General features: G+C 44.7%; 1 protein-coding gene across 12 annotated transcripts in view; it reads right to left on the reverse strand.

Moving 5' to 3' along the window:
• The window catches only part of SIK3 (SIK family kinase 3), a 246,365-nt gene that overhangs the window by 34,636 nt on the left and 188,465 nt on the right, over positions 1 to 23,264 (reverse strand). For all 12 annotated transcript variants that reach the window (XM_082683452.1, XM_082683457.1, XM_082683451.1 and 9 more), the window contains exons 5-6: positions 14,851 to 14,975; positions 14,178 to 14,301 (exon numbers count right to left, since the gene is read on the reverse strand). In XM_082683452.1, coding sequence (XP_082539578.1) covers positions 14,178 to 14,301; positions 14,851 to 14,975 — 249 coding nt within the window. The remainder of the gene's footprint in view (positions 1 to 14,177; positions 14,302 to 14,850; positions 14,976 to 23,264) is intronic.

Raw genomic sequence — 23,264 nt, forward strand, 5'->3', positions numbered from 1 at the left:
TGCTCCACACAAGACGCCAGGAGGTCTCCACAGTGCAGATCGCCCCGGGGCTCTGAAACTCGATCTGCCACCAGCTCTAACTAAAGGGTGGCCCCTGCTTGGGCCCTGCCCTGCAGTGCTGACAGGCGTTTGGAAGGCTCCGGGGACACAGAGCTGCTGTCAGGCCAGGCCCTAAAATGGGAATTACGTGGAGATTGCCCGTGTCATTCCATCTAAGAGGCAGGTCCTTCACACCTTTTTACTTTTCAAAACTTGGTGATAAACGGTTTTTCTCTAAGAGGGTCAAAGCATTCCATCTGGGTCGGGGGGTGAGGGTGTGGGGGAAGTAAAGAGTGAGGAAGGGGAATTAAAAACCCACTTCAAATTCATCAAAGATAGTTGACAGAAGTTCTGTCTCTAGTTTCCAGCCCAGAAGAAATGAGAACTTCAGAAAGACTTTCCGGACCCAAAGTTTGAGAACATGGCCCTGAAGATGAAGGCCTGGAGCCCAATTCACCTTCCAGATGAGAAGATGTAGGCCAGCAGCAAGGGGAATACTGGGTGCTCTTCAAGTACCAGAAGGAGTTTTATCCTGTGCTGTTCCAGGGGCCTGAATCTGGATAATGGGAAGTCACAAGTTCAACATAGGACAAGTCTTCCTAATTGTTAGAGGTGATCCAAATTCCTGGGTCAGGGTGTGAGGGATCTGAGGCGGGGCCCCTTAGGGATGCGAAAGGGGCCGTCCAGTGGGCACAGACACACCTGTGGCACAGCTAATTTTACCCATTTTATAGATTAGTGTTCTGAGTAAAAGTTCACTTGCGAAGTTAAGTCCAGAAACAACTATCCTGGAGACGATGACTTTCATGGTCCCCTCTAGCTCTGAAAACCACGTAACTATGAAACCAGAATGATCTGTCTTGGGAAATTGCATACTTATTATTACTAGACGTGCTGAATCCGAGGCTGGCTTCTGAGATGTCACTAGAAGGGCTCCTAGCATTACATGAGGAAGACCAGGAGTCCCATAAGGACGGAGCCTGTGTCTGCCTGAGCTGTGTACCCCAGTGCCCACCACAACACCGGACAGGCTGACAGCCCTCCAGAAGGTCAACGAGAGAAGTACTGGACTGCAAGCCTGCCACAGTTCCTCTGAACACCTTCCTCAGCGGATCGCAGAATCCACAAGAGAATAGGCCTTCTCGATGCTTCCACCCAGAAAAAGCAGACAACTATCCTTTCATAGAAGACCAAGAAGTGGCAGTGTATGGGGGCAGAAGCCCAGATCAGGAGGTTTCCAGGGCTTTCCCTCGTAACTTTAGAGTTCTCTGCCTCACACGGGGGCACCTACTCGCTGATCTTGTCTGAGGCAGAATACAGAATAACCTGTAAATCAAGATTCCCGCTTGGGGAGACACTGATATCTGCAATGTGGGCGAAGTCTTAGTGTCAAAATTGTTGCAACAAACCAGACCTCTTAGCAGATAAGTCTTCTCCATAAACCCTGTGCATCTGACTGGAAGTATTAATCATATATCCTTAGCATTTAATAGAGTGAGAGTGAAAGAGAAAAGAGTACAAAAAAAAATTAGGAAGGAGGGCAATGAAAGATTAATAGAGCAATTCCTTCAAAAATATTACTGAGTTAGGGACGCCTCGGTGGTTCAGTAGGATAAGCCTCTGCCTTTGGCTCGGATCATGATCTCAGGGTCCTGGGATCGAGCCCCGCATCAGGCTCTCTGCTCGGCTGGGAGTCTGCTTCCCCCTCCCCCTCTGCCTGTTTTTCAGCCTACTTGTGATCTCTCTCTCTCTATTTGTCAAATAAATAAATAAAATCTTTTTAAAAAATTACTGAGTAATAATTGCTAACATTTATTGAGCATCTATAAGCTAGGCAGAATTCTAGGCAGTATTTAGTTCACACACCAACCCCTATTACCATCACACCTATTTTATAGATAAAGAAAATAAAAATCAGAGAAGTTAAGAAATTTGACCTGAAAATAAGAGGTAGAGTCAGGATACAAATTCTGGTCAGTCTTACTTCAAAGCCCAAGTTTGTACCTCACAGGGCACCTAAAATGAAAGCATCCTGGATGGCTTACTTAGTAGCTAGTGTACCTTTAAAAAGGCAAATCAAACCGACTTTTCCTTTTCTGATAACCGAATGCCAGGTACTCTCCACAGGCTCTGTCACGTTAGAGCCACCTACAAGCCAAGTTCAGAAAAGAGCAGGCTGTGAACTAGCTTGTTAAGGGGGATGGTAATAGGGACGGACTGCGAGGAACTGAGAAGGCAGCAACATCAGGCTGAGTACTAAATGCACCAGTTAAGGGAGTCCGGGTGGCTCAGTCGGTTAAGCGCCTGCCTTTGGCTGAGGTCAGGATCTCAAGGTCCTGGGCTCAAGCCCTGTACTGGGCTACCTGCTCAGCGGGGAGCCTGCTTCTCCCTCTAGCCCTCCCCACATGCTTATCTCTCTCTCTCTCAAATAAATAAATAGAATCTTCAAAAAAAGAAAAATAAATGCACCAGCAAAGAGCGAACCCCGTTGACACAGCCGGGTTGCTGCTGATGGAGACTGACGGAAGGCCAGAAACAACAGGGCTTCTCCAACAAGGCGCCGCAGACCAGGAGAAGGGGTGGGCAGAAATCTGGGAAACTGAATTACCATCCTCTTCAGGCTGACGGAGGGAATGCCAACAGTCCCCAAGCCCTTCATGTGATGCCAAAGGATGGGACATGGCAAGGCAATCATTTTCGGCTCTGTGGGCAGAGGAGTGGTCTGAAAGAAATGGAGTCATAGATTCTTTCTGACCACATAAAACTGCTTTGAGCTGGGGAAACAGAAGACATCTGTGTGCCAGGAGGCACGGGAAAAATGCAAGGAAGAGGCAATTACTCAGGAAATTCTTGTTCCTTGCAGGTGCTTGGAAGAAGGCGATGGTCTGGTGTCTCACGTGAGTACATTCCAGCCGAGACCAGGTGTGTTCAAAGGTAATTCCAAAGAGTTCTTTATTTTCAACAATTTTAACAAACTTCTTAATAATATTTAATTCCCCAGAGCAATTCAAATTTCAAAGAGGGCTCTATTTCTCTCAAATCTCAAAATCCAGACAGGAAACAAGAATAAATTGGCTATTAAAATTTCTCAAACATCTGCTTCCTGGAAAACAAGTAACCTTGTAATTTTTTTTTTTTTCAAGTTAAATGGCACTAAAGTCATACATTTTTCAAAACCAGAATACTATGGGATATACTGCTGGATTCTGTTATTCAATCCCCTTGCCTAGCTTAGGCCTAGGGGGGAACAGACACTGTGAGAGCAGATGACAGATGAATGCTCTACAGTGACAGTCTCTGGGTGGAGTGGAATGGGGCGGATACGAGTCTGTGCCCTTGCCCTCTATGCTGGCTTATGACCGTTTGTGTCTCATAGCTCCTCCCTAATGCTATCTCCCTTTTCCCAAAAGGAAAACCAGGCACCAAATATGCTGCACTTTTTAGTGGAAAGAAAATAAAATCTGCCACCGTGTCCTTGTCCTATCACAATCATGGTTAAAATAGTGTGACCATCTTTGCAACATAATGATCCTACAGAAATAATTAAAAAGTCCGTCAAAAACACATCATTGGGGTTACTGCCAAGACTCCTCTTTTGGTAAGAAAGTGGCCAGAGTTAAAGCACCCTCACTCTGTCTGCAGACTCAGCCCCAGTAATAATGTTTTTTAATATGCCCAAGGAAACCCTGTCATTGTCAGCTGTCAGCTAAGGTCAAACAAACCTCTTTACATAGTGACTATTTTAAAATCTAAACGAAGTAGACAAATGGTCTTGAAATAAGACATTTCTATGTATAAATAACGTACACTGAATGTGCTGAGACCTACAGATGCATTCGGAGATTGCGTAAATGTTAAATACAATCATAGAAAATCAGAGGAGTTTTGTTGTTGTAATGAAATTTTGTTATATTGGATATCCCTGGAACAATGATGCTATAGGGATTGAAGACTTGTACTCTATAAAGTTAATTTCGATACGTTACTGTCACAAAAGAAATATATACACATTTCCAACTTGCAAGTTAGTTAAGGGTGTTTATTTAAAGTACTAGCCAAAACCAGTTTTAGACAACTAAAGAAAATACATAATCTCTGAATTCGATATAATGGAACTTAATCTACAATAGTGCTGGCTGTAGTAAGATTTGACTCATAAAGAACAAGCACTGAGATCAGCTCCTCCTGTGCTGGAGTGGCACAGGGGAAAAAAAATCTTGTTCTGCAATCATCTGCTTTCAGTTCTTTAGAGGAAAGAAAACCTAGAGTCCCAGTATTGAAGTAGTCCATAAAATTCCTAAAAATATGGTCCGACAGTAAGAGATCAGACAAGAAAAATGGAGAGTTCTTGACTTAAATACCAATCCCAACAGCACTGGTTTCTGCAAATTATTATCAGAATGCTCTGGAATAAAAATAAAGTGCCTTATAACTAAACCCTGTGAGACACTTCCTGTGGCTCAACACAGAGGCCAAGGGAAGGTGGCTTGGCACAACTGACCAAATAAAAATGGGGCTGCTGGGGCGCCTGGGTGGCTCAGTGGGTTAAGCCGCTGCCTTTGGCTCAGGTCATGATCTCAGGGTCCTGGGATCAAGTCCTGCATCGGGCTCTCTGCTCAGCAGGGAGCCTGCTTCCCTCTCTCTCTCTCTCTGCCTGCCTCTCTGCCTACTTGTGATCTCTCTCTGTCAAATAAATAAGTAAAATCTTTTAAAAAAATAAAATAAAAAACAAAAATGGGGCTGCTGAGCAAATCTTTTTGGGGGGATGAATAAACTTAGGCTGAGAGACTTTTCTCTTTGGTTTTTGCAGTTTATCAGCCTTCGGCAGACTCAGAAGAAAACAAGCATTTGGCCATTTCTCTCCATTTATTAGAAAAATAACCCCTATTTCTTGAATGTTCCTTATTTTCTAGTTTTCCTAGGTGGCTGTGATGCTTCGGAATTAAGATCCAGAGATCCGGAGATGCAGGCTTAAAGGCTGGGAGACCGACACTGACCTCCAGGCCCCACTGGGAAGAGTCCCCGGCAGGCTACGGTGTTCTACTGGAGGCTGTCCAATTTGAGGTTTGCATTTTTTAAAAAAAAATGTTGTTGCCTATACCGCCTTAATAGTATTCAAGTATGGCTTTAAGTCCTAATATCAATCCTTAGAGTAGAACAGAATTCTGGCTTAATTTTACCCCCGAGTCCAATACAGAGTGTTGGTTCTCTTTTTTCCATATGTAATTGATGTAGATGGACAAAGATACTTATTCCAGGACTCTCTTGATCCTTGGAATACCTTGGCAGATATGTACTTCTTGAGAATTAAAACATGATCAGAGACAGTTAGGTGGTTTTTGAAGCCAGGTGGCTGGTGTTCAGGCTTCAGCCCTGCCACTTCCTAGCCGTGGGATTCAGGGTCCATCACTCCATCCTACCACACCTTGATTTTCTCGTCCGTCAGATCACGAGTCACCTATTTCATAAGGTGGTTCCAAACACAGAACCAGCTACTGCAACCGCGCCTGGTCCACAGAAAGTATTCACTGAACGTCAAGTACTATCCAAAGCTCTGGAGTCCTCCCACTTAGAACTTTCTTCCCCTCTCGATTTTCCCCCGTAGGGCTGCCGTAAGCTTGAAGACAGTCTGCTTGCAAGGGGCACGAAGCAGTAAGGCAGTTCCCCACCACGTTAGGTAAAATCAGAGGTGGCCTGCATACCCCTAAGGCAGATCCTGTCTCTTTCCTGATATCACCTGTGATTTCTTCATTCACTAACACAAAAGCACTACATGGGTTTCCCACTAGTGGCAGAGTACACCCCAAAATGTGTGAGAGAACTGCTTTCAGGGCGCTGAGCCCCTTAGTATCTGGACGCTGGCAGGGGAGCACCTTTAATCTCCTGTCCCATCCCCTCTACGGGAAGTGCTTTTAGCCAAGAGAGATGTTGTGTGGTTCTCGAGGAGTAAGCCAATCAGGTCAGAGCCGCTCGCATTGAAGTACAAGGTTTTTGGCAGGAGCCGCACGGCAGTCTCCATCAGCTGCATTATGGAAGCCTGGGCCTTGCGTTCCCAGGGATAAAACGCTTATGCAGTATTACAATTAATTAAGGCACAATGAAGTCTGATCAATAAGGACTCAAAAATATTGTCCACAAGAGATCTCTCTGCACTCACTGGCATGGCAGTTTTTCCACTTTAAATTAATTTCCCTTCAGTTAAATGAATGACTGATCTTACAATATTCACTAGCACAGAGTATAATTGGTAAGTGAATAAGACCAACTAGGCTTTAAGAAGTAGGCCTCTGCATAATAAAAAATATACTATATTGCACTGGGTGTTATACACAAACAACACATCATGGGACACTACATCAAAAACGAACGTACCGTAGGGTGACTAACATAACATAATAAAACATTTTTTTAAAAATAATTTTAAAAATACACTGGTAGTTAATGAGTTTGGTGCTCAAAAAATTTAAGTTGTTGGCTTCTTTCAGTGGAGGGGATTCGGAGAAAGCTCCTGCCAACACATGTGGTCAGGCAGGGTCTCGTCGTCTGTAACAGCTCGAAAACCAGCAAGTTTCAACTTTCAATTCTTCTGTAATTTAGGTTCAAGGTTTTTACCTGACCACTGTCCAGGATGCCCTCAGAATTTTAATCCAACTACTGGTCTGGACTAAACTTATTTCCTTGAGACACAGAAAGCCAAATCCATAATAGATCAAAACCTTTTTAAGACTAGGGGTCACATGACCTGGTCACTCACTTAACAACCTATATAACAAAAGCACATAAAACCAGAGAATAATTGGGATCATCAGTGAATTACCTGTTTAGTAATAAGACCCAAGAGTCTGACATAAGAGTTTAGAGGTAAGTGGTGACAATTCAGTTTTTCACTAAGAAATAGTTACTGAATGTTTATACTATAGCAGGTGCTGTCAGGTTTTATGGGAGATGAGATGTACAGAACACAGTTCTGATATAAAGAAGCTTCTCTTCCAGGGGAGAAGGGAAGACGTATCCATCATTAAACCGGGTGGTACACAATTGTTCAGCCTCGAATAAATCCTCTTTTACATGTATATGGCTATCTTCCAACTGGGAAGCCAGGACTGTAGTAGATCTCGAGACGCCCATGGAAGGACACCTGCATCAGTCACCCAGGCCCAGGCACAGAGCTACCCACTGGTTGCGAGAACACCTCATTCCACACATTACTGACAATAAAGAGACGCTTAGAATTCCTGAACTAACTGTGTACATCTGGTAGCACGGACGCACACAGCTGCAGATATTCTGGAATTCAGCTCTGCTAGAGGCAGCTAGATGATGCGGCCTTCTGCACTTGGCCCCAAGTGCTAATTTAGAGAACAGCAGCTCTGCGGGAGCATCTAAATCCTTAAGGCAGAAAAACGGATCAACTCAGCTCAAGTCTGTGACAACAGTCTGAGAAAAGAAAGGCTCTTGCCCTTTAGGACTTTCCTTTATCGCGGTGTCTCCGACAGCATAGGAAGCAGAGCCGACGGGCGCTGGCCTCAGAGCTCTGGGGAGGTGCCACTGTGCCCAGAAGCCAGAGATGTAAGGAGGAAAGGCACTCAGGGACAGACTGTAGGTTGCCTTCAGGTGAAACTTCATGGTACTACGATGTCTGAGCTAAGAAGAGACTAAGCAGCCTTACGAGTTCATTGGCTCCTATGCCTTGGCCTTTTGACGGCATGGCCTGCTGGGCCTCGGACTTAGGCCTATAGTGTTAGGCAAGGCCAAGCCTGTGTGTGTCCCTGAGGGCAGGAGGGCTCAGAATGCTAATACAAAACCGTCTACTCATTTCCTAGACTGGGTTGTTTCTCATTTTCTGGCCTTAATTTTATGAAAACGTTTATTCCTACTTATGGAATTACTTGTCTAGGATTAAAAAGTAACCACACATTTAGGGTAATAATATTGACAGTCTGTGAGTCTTTATTTATTTTTTTTTTAAGATTTTATTTATTTATCTGACAGACAGAGATCACAAGTAGGCAGAGAGACAGAGAGAGAGAGAGGAGGAAGCAGGCTCCCTGCTGAATAGAGAGCCCGATGTGGGACTCGATCCCGGGACCCCGAGATCATGACCTGAGCCGAAGGCAGCGGCTTAACCTACTGAGCCACCCAGGCACCCATGTGAGTCTTTAAACTTTCAAGTCAACTTATATTACAAATATTAGTTCTAAGTAGTTAAAATGCTATATAGTTTATTTCTAGGCACTAACAGGCAAATGTGGCTGGCAGCACGATAAACTTTTTTTACCAGCATCCACTATCTGAAGCCGCTCTGACAAGGCTGGAGTACCAATCTTTTGCCGGAATGCAAGGGGACGGGGGTGGAGGGCGGAGGGAATCCAAGTTGCTCACAGGAAGTACTGTGGACACTGGAAAAGCAGAGGAAGTGGTTTGTTTATCTTGCTCTTTCTTTGCAACAGTGTGGTGTCATCAAACAAAACTGAATAAAGGACGAGGTTAGTCATTTATTATCTGTGTGGCTTTAGGCAGACCAAGCAATTTCTTTAAACTTCACTGGCACAATGCTAAAATAGTATGTATCAATATCAGTTCCAGTGTACAGTTATCCAGCTCAAATTAGCCCAAGTATAGGAAATACTGTGTCAATTCGAAAGTCCTAAAGAAATATCGATCGCTGTTACTGATATTATTTGAATGCCAGTGTACATTCTGGAGGAGTTTCGACAGCACTTTAATGAACCTGCGCAGGCCTTCATTCATTCATTTACCGAACACTTCCTGAGTGCCTACTGTCCCTACTGTTGGCACTGTCCCAACCCCTGGAAATAAATACAATAAACACATCAGTGAACAGAAACAAGCTTATGCTGTCAAGAGGCAGTGGGATAGCAAATAGGGACGCAATCCACGGATGAGGTCAGGCAGTGGTACAGGTACGTAAGAACTGAAGCAGAGTTCTGGAAAGAGAAAGGGCTCTCTGAGGAGGCTTGGAAGCAGAAACTTCAAGTGACACAAGGAAGCAAGCCATGTGGATACTTGAGGGACCGGGAACGTGTGTGCCTGGCTAGTCTGAGAGATGGCAAGGATGCCTCTGTAACCTCAGAACCTGTGTCCACGGCAGCAGGAAATGATGTGAAAGAGGCGGCCAGTCACCGCTGGGCCTTGTTGGCCACCATGATAATGGCTTTTTTGAACTTTATTCTAAGTGGAAAAGCAAGCCATTGGAGGGTTTTAAATAGGATTCTATTTACTATCTACTCTCTATTTACTAAGTCCTGCTACATGCCAGATACTACGCTAGGCTCTAGACAACTGTGAAAAAACATGCTTCATCTATATTTTCTCTAAGCTCAGTCTGGTGCCGAAGATGTACAATAAAAGAAGTAATTACAATAAAAAGTTTGGTAAGTCCCGTGATTTAAAACAAAACAAAACAAAACAAAACCCAGAGATCTGAAGACTGGTGGAAATTATCTCAATTCTTTTTCTAGCACATCTGATTTCTTATTCTAGAATACAGGAGTGGGTGGAGTCGGGTTGGGGGAGGAAGAAGTATTCCGGGCAGAGGGAAATGCTCCACAGAACATCACCAGTTCAGGGAACTGGAGGGAAGTCAGGCTGACTAGGTGTACAGTGGGGGCTGAGACACAGAGACTGGCAGGCATCAGGTCACAAGGCATTTCTAGACCCCTGTTTTTCAAACAACAGTCATGACATCAATCTAGTAAGTTATAATCAACAGTTTTTAATGTAATAGAATAAAATATATTGGAGTGTACTGCACATAGAAAGGCAAGTTTTGCTTCTGGAAAACAACTTCCGTTCAGGAGTATGGGTATACGCATGTTCCAGGTCACAGTATAAAAGATATTGTTTACTACGGTCAGGGTCAAAATGTTTGAAAGTCAGTGCCTCTGCGACATTGAGGAGTGAACTTTAGCCTAGAGGCAAACCATTTCGGGGGCAAAGCACTGAAAAGTTTAAGCTGGAAAATGCTATGACCAGATCTGTGTGTGTGTGTGTGTGTGTGTTGTTTTTACATGTCTGTTTCAGAAAGAGTCCTCAGGCAGCATGTGGAGGATGGAGCAGGGAGGGACAGGACGGGAGCCGTTAGTTGGCTATTTCTCATCTGGGCAAGAAGCCCTAAGGAAGTGGTCACAGGAAAGGAGGGCTGAACAGACAGAATTTGGTAACTGGTCAGCTGTGACAGTGGTGAGAGAAGGGGAGGAATCAGGCTAGTTTCTGCCTTGCTCGGGTGGCAACACCCACCATTCACTAGGATAGGCAACCAAGGATAGGGATGGGGGGAGTTCAAGTCAGGTTTGAAATGTTTCTATTGATGTGAATTCAAGATGTAAAGGTGACGTTGATCAGTAGCAATGGGCGGGACAGGTCACCCTTCCAGCCCAGAGGAGAGGTCTGGGCCCGAGAGCCGACTGGGCGTTAACAGGGGGCGGAGCATCACAGTCCTCCCAGAAGCCATGGCAGGTAAGATGGCTCAGAAAGAACGCAGAAAGAAGAAAAGACTTAAAAGATGAACAGAGGAAGAGAAATCTGGCACAGATGAAGGAGAAGGTGAATCCAGAGAGACAGGAGGAAAACGAGAGAATGTGGTGTCTGAGAAGCAGTGAGAAAAAAGTGTTTCAGCAAGTAGGGAGTGATTCAAGGATAAGAAAACACACAACCTTCTTTAAAAATGGGCCAAACACTTGGACAGACAAGTCACCAAAGATGACAGATGGCAAATACGCATTATGAAAAGACGTTCATCATCATACATCATCAGGGAATTGCAAATTAAAATCACAGGCAACCACCACGCATCTGTCCGTTAGTGCGGCAAAACTCCAGAGCGTGGACAGCACAGCCTGCTGGGCAGGTTGCGGAGCCAGGGGGACGCTCACTCACCAGAGTGGGAATGCAAAATGAGGCAGCTACCCTGGAAGGCGGCTTGGCGGTTTCTTAAAAAACTAAACATATTCCTCCTTTCTATCCGGCAATCACACTTCCTCGTATCTGCCTATCAAAGAGTTGAAAGCTTCAGTCCACACCAGAACCTGCACACAAAGTTTACAGCAGTTCTATTCATCGCTGCCCAAACATGGAAACAACCATGGTGCCTGGCAAGTAAACGGATAAATGGGGTAAATCCACAAAAAGAATGTTATTTGGCATTGAAAAGAAAAGGTGATCAAGCCCTGAAAAGCCAGAGAGGAACCCTAGGTACGTATTCCTGCGTGAAAGAAGACCACATACTGTGGAATTCCAACTACTATACATGATGTTCTAGAAAAGGCAACCTAGGGACACAGTAAAATGATCAGTGGTTACCAGAGGTTGGGGAGGGGGCCAAAAGGCACAGAGGATTCTTCGGGCAGTAAAACCGCTCTGTATCAGAGTGTAATGGTGGCTACCTGTCAGCATATGTTTGTGCAAATCCACACAGTGGATACCACGGGTGAGCACTGATGTAAACTACAGACTTTAGATGATAATCCGATGCGGTGTTGATGCAGGATGACTGACTGGAACAGATGTGCTACGTTGGTACAGGAAGGACACCGATCGTGGGGAAGGCTGCGAGGGAACATGGGTATATGGGAACTGACTGCACTTTCTGTTCGCTTTTGCTGTGAACCTAAAAGTGCCCTAAAAAGTGAAGTTTATTTTTAAAAAAGAAAGAACGTAAGTCCGCTGGGCAGACACGCAGATAAGGACCGAGGACACCCGGCCGATGATGACGGGATCACGCATGACTGGCCAAAGCATGCTGCTGGAGCCCGTCTCTGCTGCCTTTTATAGTAAAATTGGGAAAAGCTTTGTCTACTTCTTTCCACCATTTGCCCTCCAGTCCCTTTCTGTTGTGGCCACATAATTAGGTTTGTGTTCCTGCCCCTCCACAGAAGCTGTCCTCCAGTGAATGCCGGTGCTGATCTCCACCTTCCCAAATCCAATGTTCCACTCCCTCTCATCTTCTCCCACCTGTCAGCAGCACCTGGCAGAGTTCCTCCTTCCCTCTCCTTGAAATACATTCCTTTGTTCTAGGACAGCAGCCCCTCTGGCTTACCTCGCTGGTGACTCCCATGCCGATCCCTTTTCATCTTCCTGATCTCTGACCATTAGAATGGTCCAGAGATGAGCCCCTGGACCCCTTCTCTATAACCACTACCTACAAAGCGATCCCATCTCATAGCTCTAAATATTACCGATACACCGATGAGTCACAGATGGACATCCCTGGTCCACGACTTTCGGCTAAGCTACACAGCCCTATATTCAACAGGCTACACCAGATCTCAGCCTACAGGTGTAACATGCGTCTCAGACGACATGATCTAAAACATCGCGCCAAAATTCAGTATCCTTCCCTAGTCACCCTCGTCTCAGTCAGCAGTAAGCCCTTCCTTCCAGCTGCTTAAGCCACTTTAGTGACTCCTTCCACGTCAAATCCAGCATTAATGCTCTTGGAACCAGACTGGCTAGGTTCAAATTCTAGTTTAGCCACTTTGTAGCTGTGCTATCTTGGGAAAATCGCTAACCACGTCCTGGCTTCAGTTTTATCACTTGTAACATGGGGGTGACAGACTTCTGTATCTCACAGGGTTGCTGTAATAACGAAATGAGTCAGTGTTTATGAACTGCTTTGAACGGTGCCTGCCACACAGCGTGGAGTATCTCTCCAATCAGACCACTTCTCACCGTCTCCACCTCCACATGCAGTCTGGGAACGAGCCACCACTATCTCCCGTTCAGATGACTGCCCAAGTCTCCCTTCCTTTAGCCCCTAACCCTTTTAACCAGCAGAGCAGCCAAAATGATTAAAAAACAAAACAAAGAACAATCACAGTCACACACTTTGGACTTATTTTGTGTGTTTGAAAATTTTGATAATAAAAGTTAGGAAAAAACCAAAGTCAGATTGTATCATTCTTCTGTCAATACCATTTGATCCTTTGTATTTGGTTCCAAGTAAAAACTCAGGTCTTTCCATTGCCTAAAAGCACGTTCTCTCTCGCCTCTTTGACCTCACCGCTCTTGTCCCTGTCACGCCTTTCAAGCGCAGAGGGCCGGGCCTGATTCTTGAACACTGCAGCACACTCCCTCCCAGGGGCCTCTGCCCTGGGTGCTCCCCCTGGCTGGAAAGCTCGCCCTCAGGCTGCCTGGCTCATTCCCTCATCTCCTCTACCTTTTCAAATAACCTCCTGCCCACCAGCCCTGACCCCCTTCTCTATTTTATTTTTCTCACAGCACTTACCATTATCAGACACGCTATGAAGCCATTAAAGCTAAGGAGACTTAAAGTGAAATCTAGAAAAAGTTTCCCCTATTTACTTTAAAAGGCAGTTCCCCTGTGCTTATACTGTCGCCAACATGGGTCATACACTCCGTGTGTCGTTCCTTAAACCTGAAAACATGTCGAGGCAGAATGAACTAGACGGCTTCCAGCACGGTCTCTGGGCTGTTCCTTTCTCACAGCAATGGTGAGGAAACACTGTAGGTTCTGGGTAGCTGGTGTCTGGAGGGTTACAGCTTTCCGAGGGTTACTGACCACCCATCTGAAAACCACTTTTTTATTTGAGTCTGGGGGATACATGTCATGGAAGTGGGAAATGTGGTGGTACCAAGACTGAGAAGCAAAGCCTGCTCCATCCTGGGCATTGATGGCCACAGTTCGGCGGGGCCCCCATAAATGGAAATAGTCCCATGAAAAAGAGTGGGAGTGGGGTGAAGGGCAGGGGTGAAGCAGGATTGTTTGTTGTCTTGCGACTACGTGATAGGCCTGTCGACTCTTTTCACAAACTATTTAGTTCAGTTTTCAGAGAAACGCCTTCACCCAACTGCCAGCCACTTACAGATAAGGAAACCAAAGCTCAGGCAGACTTAGCAGTCAGCCAGCCACGTGACACGAGCAGCTGTAGGCGGCACCAGGGCCAAACTCAGGCCACCTCAGGCAGGGCTGCCGGACACCACAGGCTGTATGCCATGTTCCCAGAGAGCCCTGCTTCCAGAGGCGCTGGTTCAGCTCACTGGCGCTAAGAAAGGCTGTTGAATGGGCCGTTCATACTCTGTCACACAATTCCTGCGAGGACTTAGCATGTCTAACCCTCTGTGACTCCGTCCCTGCTATGTGCTGGTAACTCCCTTACCTGTGGACATAAAAAATGGGATGCGGAACTTTCCACTCAACACCCGGGCCCGCAGATTCTGCAGTGTGCTCCCATCAAAGGGCAGGGCACCACACACAAGCACATAGAGGACGACTCCAAGGCTCTGCATCCCAAACAGAGAGTACACACAATTAATTGCATCAGAGGAAACAAAAGAGGCCATTATAGTATGTGTATGAAGATGGTGGTGAGTCATGCACAAGATGATGGAACAAACTTTTTCTTCTTTCTTTGTAAGAAATAATATGAGGCATTGTCAAGGCCAATCATCTTTGGATAGTTAACATTCTTCTTTGCGTCCAGACATTAATTTGGGGTAACATATCTAGAATTTCTCTCCGCACTCAGCCTCGAGGGAGAAGGCAAGTGGCAACGACAGAAAGAATCTCTGTTCTTGGCAAGGGCACCCACCCAAGCTTGCTCTTGGGCTTTTTTTTTTTTGCAGATGCAAAAGGGGGATTTTGACATCTGCAGCTCGTCTCGGTCCGTAAGACAAGAGCTGGAGGAAAGACTGTGCGAGGAACTGGGAACTCAAAGCACAGGGGTCGAGGTCTCGATTCGTGTGCAGGCTTCGTGGTCCCCCAGGGTGACAGCGGCTGTTCCCAGTGAAGGAGAACCACCAGCCGGAGGGCTCGGGGAGGACAGTACTTACCCAGATGTCCACTTTGGGCCCGTCATACTCCTTTCCCTCGAAGAGCTCGGGCGCCGCGTAGGGGGGGCTGCCGCACCACGTCTTCAGCAGCTGCCCAGGAGTGAACAGGTTACTGAAGCCAAAATCTAGAAAGACACATGGACACAACTCACGTTATTAGCTTCTAGTCACCGAATAAAGGCGCATTGAATGTGAGGATCCAATGGGAAGAGGGACCATTTAGAAATCCTCCAACCAGCCACTGGAACTCGACACACTGGTGAAAGGGAGCTGCAGACGCCGAAGACCCCGGCTAGCTGAAGGACATGCAACAGGCCTGCGTGAGCAGAACCAGCGCTGCTGCCCTCAGAAAGCTGCACGAAGGCGGCCGACACGCCTACTGCCTTCAGAACAAAAGTGACATCAGGAAGTGACTGATGTTAAGGCCGCGTCAGAATCAGTGACATCTGTAAACCCACTCACCTGGAGCCAGACTCTTCCTATTATGTTTACTTCTTATGACAAACACATTTATGAACACTAGAGACACACAGACTTGAAAATTTAGATAAAAGTGACGCTATTATCATTAAGGTGGCTTATTCAAAAGTAAGATTAGGCAACTTATTTACACATTGAAACAGGAACATTTGCTATTGAACTCCAAGACCCTTTGTGCTTCAGCGTCCCCCCTACTTCTCTTCCCCTTCCGCGGTTTTAGGAGCCGATGGGAGACAGGAGAGGTGAGACGCAGAGTAGAATGCTCAGGAAATGAGCAAAGATGGCAGGCCAAAGGACAGAGAGCCACTGACTTCTGAATACTTTTGTGTATATATTTACAAGAACGACTCTTCTGGGAGCCAGCCTACTCTCCCCAGCCCTAGGCCTACCACATTCCCTGAGGTAATAGCGCCTGAAAATGCCCAGCGCCTCCCTACTCCCCCCTCTGCAGTCTTACTCCCCTGGACAAGCCCGTCTCCACATGCTCGTTTTATTCCTTTCTTCCTTCCACAGCACGTGTGTTCTTGTAAGGCCTGTGCTGATTTTGTCTCTCTCTCCTCGCTAAGGCTGCCTCTTCTGGTCCCATAGCTTCCATTATCATTTGTTTGGTAGTAATTCTTGAAGTTTCTATCTCTGGTCCTGGTACTCTCTTAGATTCCTGATATGAACCTCTAATACACCTGGGAAGAAAGAGCTCCTACTCACCACCTTCCAAAAACCAATCTGTTCTCCTCCTCACGTTCCCATGAATGTTCGTTGATGGCACTGCCATCCCAGCTCCGGGGAGCCTGGAGTCTCCCTTCTCCCTCCGAACTGTAATAAAACAGTTTATACTTCTACCACGGGGTGTCCTGAATCCATGTCCATTCCTACCAGCTCAGCTCACACTCGTGTTCTCTCTGACCGAGGCTTACGCATGGCTCACTACCGCCAATTCATTTCCCTCTAGGCCACCGATTCACAGTGCGGGGACAGTCGCGGGGACAGTCACGTAAATCATGTTGTGTCAACTCCTCACTCAAAAACACAGGGGGCTGCTGTCTGCTCACAAAACAGTCTAACCCTCTGAGCCTTATTCTTCAAGCCCCGTCCACCTTTCCAACTTCTCCTGGCCATTCGAGTATGGCTAGACTACTCACATCCTGTGTTCATGTGCCTTCCTTTGGCTACTTCCTCTCTGTGCCATGCCTTTTGCTTTATTTCCTACATTTGAAAGATCTCGCATTTCCAAAGCCCAGTCAAATATTACTTCCTGTATGAAGCCTTAACTGATTTCCATCACAGAAGACTGTGTCAGTGGTTTCCTCCTCTGTGCTTCCATAGTCCTTCGTTATACCTCCAGGTCCCAATTACTCTGCCTTCTTATGCTTAGTTGTATTATGTGTTTATGCCCTCCAATAGTGAGTAAATGGGGGGATGACAGCTGGATTTACCCGTTTCCATGCAGTGCTTTCACACACAGCAGGACTCAAGAAAGGGTCACTGAACGAAATGGCAATAAAAACAGGCCAAGCCTCCTGTCACTTTCTGGCTCCCAGAGCCTTCTCATCCTTATAAAGGCAGCCAGCCAGCCACTGGCTAGAGTCTCTACCTCTTAGCCCTCCCGCCTACAGTTCTAAAATTAACGTAATGATCACACGGGGCTTAGAGGTCAGAGCCACCATTAGAAACATTTACAGCTACTCCCATAAGAAATCAAATATTCTCTTTCATCAATGGGAAATAAATATCACTTCTGCTAATTCTTCCTTGACCTCCCACAGGAGATATCGTCCACCTTCTCTGTACTCCCCTACTACTTTGTATTTCTCCCCTATTCTGGTTATTTCCACCTATATATATCCTATTCTTCTAGCTCCTGAAAAACACACTCTCTCTAGTTCCTTAAGAATACCTTACTCACCTCTCACTCTCTCCGATTACCCAGTATAACAGTGTTTATTTTATTTTTAAAGATTTTATTCATTTGACAGACAGAGATCACAAGTAGGCAGAGAGACAGGCAGAGAGAGAGAGGAAGAAGCAGGCTCCCTGCGGAGCAGAGAGCCCGATGTGGGGCTCGATCCCAGGACCCTGAGATCATGACCTGAGCCGAAGGCAGAGGCTTAGCCCACTGAGCCACCCAGCACCCCACTAGTGTTTAAACACAACAGGGTCCTACTAAATGTCAACTACGAATGCAACTGCACTTATAGCTCTACCAACCAACCTACAACTTTGAAACCCAGTAACTTTAATTTACTAAAGTCTGCATGCGCTGAACCCTGTTAATATTTCTCCTGTGAGACTGAGGACAGGTTGTTAAAAATCCTAACAAATGAGATTCAGCAAAGCAGATGTCATTGAGAATTTTCTTGAAAGAGGACCCTTAGTTGTTTTGTTTTGTTTTAATTGGCTTGTGTAATTCTTCCTCAGGTCCTCTTCCGCGGCTGGCCCTCCTCTGTTCCACGTGGAAGAGACATGGAGATGGCGTCTGTCATAACAAAAGCATGCTGACGTTGGTGGGACTGCTTAGCAAAGTCCAGAGGAGAGAATCATGGAGTATTTTGTATTTTGAATGAACAACACGACAAGCGAACCAATTAAGTAAAAGCAGTAGGTTTTAAATTTTCCCAATAAACAGCTTTAAAATATACAGGACGTTTCTCATTTCGAACCATGGATACTCTACCTACAATTAGCAACCATTTAACCCGTTTAGTCTGCTGGGGAAGGGAAGGCACAGACTTAATGACATGAGCGTGTTTATTCCAGCTAGCAAACAGGAAATCTTTACAAAGGAAACACTCTCAAAGGGAACCATTTCCAGTGGAGGCTACAAACTTAGATTGCTATGAGGCGTTAAGATGGGAAATGACCGCCCAAGAATGAATGATGCACTCCAGGTCCGACAACTGCTGGCATCCACATCTGGGGAAGCACCTGCTTCGGCGGTGCGTCGCAACCCGGGGGGCTCGCTCAACAGCTACACTGATGATCAACAGCAAGATTTCAGCAAGATTCAACAACAACCGCCCCCCGCCCCGCCACACACACACCTGCTTGCCCTTGTTTCCTAGTACATACCAATCAGAAATCCTCTAGTCTCTCAAACCTGTCAAGGGGTCCCCCGTAACCACACCACATGTTGTTCCCACTCCTAACTGCACATTTATGCAAAATCCGCCTCTCCTTGCCTGCTAGGACACTTCCTCTTTTCCCATTAAAGCCAGCTTCCTCCGATGAGTGATCCTGGGGTATCCCAGTTCATTCTTTAATGTACCAAACCTCACAAAATACGACACCCCCCCCCCCGCTTCAACACAGATCACTATAACTTCACAGCTTCACAGAGAGCGACTACGGCCCCACCTTCCCCGCTAGTGCCTCCTCCCAGGGCTTCACATGCGACCTCAGAATGGCTGTGTGTCTTGTGGGGTACAGCTCTGGCCAGCCCACTGTCCATTCGCCGATAATGTAACTTACTTTCTGAAAATTTAAGTGACTGATGTGGGGAAACCTCAAGTTATTAACATACTAAGTCCGGAACTCATTTTGAAAGTTTAGTTCCTTCTAATCCACACTCTGGGGACTGAACCACTGGAACGGGAAGCACACCTCCTCCTTACTCTTCTGGCTGCTTACCTTCGAGGGGCATTTTAAGAAGACTGGAAGGAAAAAATGAAAGCAGCTGAAACGCAAACCAATCTGTTTTGGGTTCTGTTGGTAGTTTCGGAAAGTAACTCCCCACTGCTGGGTTGTTGTGGAGGCGGGAAGGGGCAGGTGGGGACACACTCTCCCCCTTGCCCCACACATGGCCTGTTTTTACTCAGACTGTTCTTCTCTAGCCTCACTGAGATAAATGTCATATTCCATAAAAGGACCCAGTTAAGATGTACTGTTCAGTGGCTTTTAATATTTTCATAGAGTTGTACAACCATTACCTCAATTTATTTTAGAACATTTTCATCACCCAAAAAGAACCTTGTACCCATCAGCAGTCAATCTTCATTTCTCCCCCAACTCTCCCACCAATGAGCGCAGCCCCAAGCCATCACTAATCAGCTTTCTGTCTCCACGGATCTGCTTACGCTGGACATTTTTTATAAAAGGGATCATACAATACGTGGACTCTGTGCCTGGCTTCTGTTTCTTAGCATAATGCTCTCAAAGCTCATCCATGCGTTATCATCCATCAATCAGTGCTTTGCTCTTTTCTTCACCACCGAGTGATATTCCATGGCATGGTTATACTGTGTTTTATTTATCCACTCACCAGTTGATAATTTCCACTATTCAGTACCATGAATAATGTTGCTATGAGCATTCTTATATGTTTTTTGTGAGTGTATGTTTTCATTTCTTAGGGTTGTGTGTATGTGTGTGTGTGTGTGTGTATGTATAAATATATATATATATATATATGGTGACTTATACCATATGTATATATATCTATCCTTACGGGTGTGTGTGTGTGTGTCTCATATGGTATGGTAACTCCATGATTAAATTTTTGAGGAACTGACCAAACTTTTATCCAAAGTGGCTGCCACATTTTACATTTCTACCAACAATGTACAAGTGTTCCAATTTCTCCACATCCTTGCCAATACTTATTACTGCCATTTTCTTTTTAATTACAACCATCCTGTGGGGGTATGTGGTATCTCACTGTGATTTTGGTTTGCATTTTCCTGTTGACTAATCATGTTATGCATTGTTTCATGTGCTTACTGACCATTCATAGATGTTCTTTGGATAAATGTCTATCCAAGTCCTTTGCACATTGTTAAATTGGGTTGTCTTTATTACTGAGTTGTAAGAGTTATTCTCTATATTCTCTGGATACAAGTCCATTGATACGATTTGCATATTTTCTCCCACTCTCTTAATGGTGTCCTTTGGTGCACAAAAGTTTTTAATTTGGATGAAGTCCAGTTTATCTGACCTTTTCTAAGGTCACTTATGCTTTTGGTGTCATATCGGAGAAACCACTGCCTAACCCAAGGTTGTAAAGATTCATCCCTGTATTTTCTTCTAGAAATGGTTATTTTCAGCAATGCAATGAGCACCAGAGAATCCACCACCCAAGTAAAAAACTATTATCTTGATAATTACTTACGTTGAATCATAAACACCCTCATCCCACCCCCTTCTCTCCCAATCACTGATTTTCATCCTGTCTGTACACAGAATCACCAATGCAGTTTTAGAAATGTTGAGGGATCACAAACCTTGCCTCAGCCCTACTGGATCTCCTGGACATACTTTACACATCGGAATATAAACAAACAAACAAAAAGGAACTCTTTCTGAAGCAGTTTGAGGACCACGCTTAATGGCACTGTGGCTTTTAGAGCGGACAGGTGAGGCACTGAAATTAACCTGAAAGCAAGATGAGATTAGAGGTGAGGTGAACAGGAAGGCTTGTGATAACGCAGAAGTAATGAAAATGAGAAAGACAGTTCAAAAAATATTTTGAAAAAACTGGACAGGAATTGAAGACAGATTGAACACACAGATAAAAAGGAGGCGAAAGCAGACAGTATGACCATGCACGTCTGGGTAGCGTGGGCACATGGAAGTCTAGACAGTAGTAGTTGGTTTTGGAAGAAAAAAATATATATTTTTGTTCTATCCTGAGTTAAAGGAGGTGAGAAGAAATTCAAGTTAGATTTTCTGAGGAACTAAGTCATAGTATTGAATGGGTAAAAATTTTTTGGAAGAATAAGTGCAGAAAAGAGGGGGGCTGGGAGTTAAGGCTTAGAAGGTACTCCTAAGTACTTCCTACTCTATGGGTACAGGAAGAGAAAGAGGATGCAGCCAAAAGCAGAGAGAAAGATCATTACGACGAGGAAGCTAAGGCAGGAGAAAAGCACGTGAAAGAAGGAAAGGGTGGTTCGTAGTAATATATGATGTCACCCAAGTAGTTTGTGACCTGCGTCTTTCGTACAGACGAAAACTATGGTGAGATTGTTACTCGAGATCAGAAACGGCATCATTTCCCCTCAGAATTTCTATTTGTCTTAATGAAATGTGAAGTTGTACAGACATAATCCAGATTCATTCTGAATCACCTAGATGTCATACTGTGAGCACAGTAAGGCACTTCTTACCAAGTCTGATGACAAATGATGGTTCTCAACTATTAGGGAATTCATTGAAGGTACCTAGAAAGGAGCCACCTGGCCATGGAGCCAAGTGGCACAATCCTGGACAAAGTCTGGTATCTGACGTGACCTAGAACCAGACCCGGCTGGTCTCGCTCAGAGCAGCACTTTCCCCATTTATGCCGTACTCTCGACCATACAGAATAAAGTAAGAAGACATTTGTAAAGGACACTCTGTTGAAAGCTGGGTGACAGTGGCATGTTACTTATCACCTCATTAAGAGGAGCATTATTTTTGTTTTATGCCTCGGAAAGTGAGGCTTGTTAAGTAACACGCCCATATTTGAAGTTTTAAAAAAATTTCCAAGAACAAGGCCAAGCCCATAATGCCAGCCTGGGTGCCCTCAAATCCCACACCCACAACTGTGCTTTCAGCATCTTATGTAGGTTTACATTGAGGTAAATGTACAACCCATAACTCTTTTCACACAACTTCCAAATTCCTTAGTTATTACATTTTGTTTTTCATTTTATTCTTGACTCTCAACGCTTCATTCTGCTTATGTAATTCCCAAAGTCATACTGTGCTTGAGGCATACTGCATGTTTCTTTAAAAACAGTACTTTGGAAAGAATTGTAAGACCTATATATCACTGAGAAAAGGCCGAATTTTTCAACACATGGCATAGGAACAGCTGGTTTTCCATGTGGAACAAAAATTAAATAGGACACCTTCCTCACACTAAGCCTCAAATCAATTCCAGATGGATCACAGACTCAAGGCAAAAGGTAAAACTACTAAATTTTTAAAAATAAAGTGAATATCTTTAATGCCTCAGCAGATGGAAGGATTTTCTAAATAAGAAAAAAAAACACTAATCATAAAGAAAAAAGTGGTAATTTGGTTACATCAAAATTATACTAAAATATCTATTCATTGAAAGATGTTTTAAAAAGAGCAAAATGAAAGGGGCGTCTGGGTGGCTCAGTCAGTTGAGCGTCTGACTCTCGGTTTCAGCTCCAGTCATGATCTCAGGGTCGTGAGATCAAGGCCCACATCAGGCTCCACACTTAGTTCAGAATCTGCTGGGGATTCTCTCTCCCTCTCCCTCTGTCCCTTTTTTGGCTCACATGATCATGCTCACTAAAATAAATAAACAAATAAAATCTTAAAAAAAAAAAAAAAAAGTAAAATGAGCAAGCATAAAATGAAATAAAACATTTGTAACCCATACAATAAAAGACTCATATCCATACTAGTGAAACAAAAAACAAAAAGTATGAATCAGTAAGAAAGACAACCCACCAGAAAAATGCGCAAAAGACTTATTTAAACACACTTCAAAAAAAAGGCCAAAAGATGTGGGAAAGAGTTCAAACTCGTTATTAGAAAAATTAAAACAGTAAAACCTATCCACACAGTCACCCACACACCCACCAGACTGTGAAACTTACAAACAGTAAAACTTACAAATAATAGCCAGCGCCGGTGAGGGTGTGCAGGAATAGACATGTGCACGCACACCTGACACCAGTCCGGCATTACAGGCTAAAGCCAGAGACAGACATAATGTACGACCCACAGCAACTTTGCTCCTTGACTCACACTCCTGAATGCTTGAGACTGCACAAGGATAAACGCTGAAGAATGTTCACGCAACTATTGGTATGAGCTCCAAATTGAAAGCAACGCAAATATACGTTACTAGATATAATGGAAAAAGGACTTGTGGTATATTCATATCATGAAATACAATAAAGAAATAAAAGTGAATAAATCACGGCCATATAGATATGGAGAAATCTCACAAACACACTGCTGTGTAAAGTAAAGCACAAACTAAT

This window comes from Mustela nivalis, assembly GCF_964662115.1.
Source record: "Mustela nivalis genome assembly, chromosome: 9".
NCBI lineage: Eukaryota > Metazoa > Chordata > Mammalia > Carnivora > Mustelidae > Mustela > Mustela nivalis.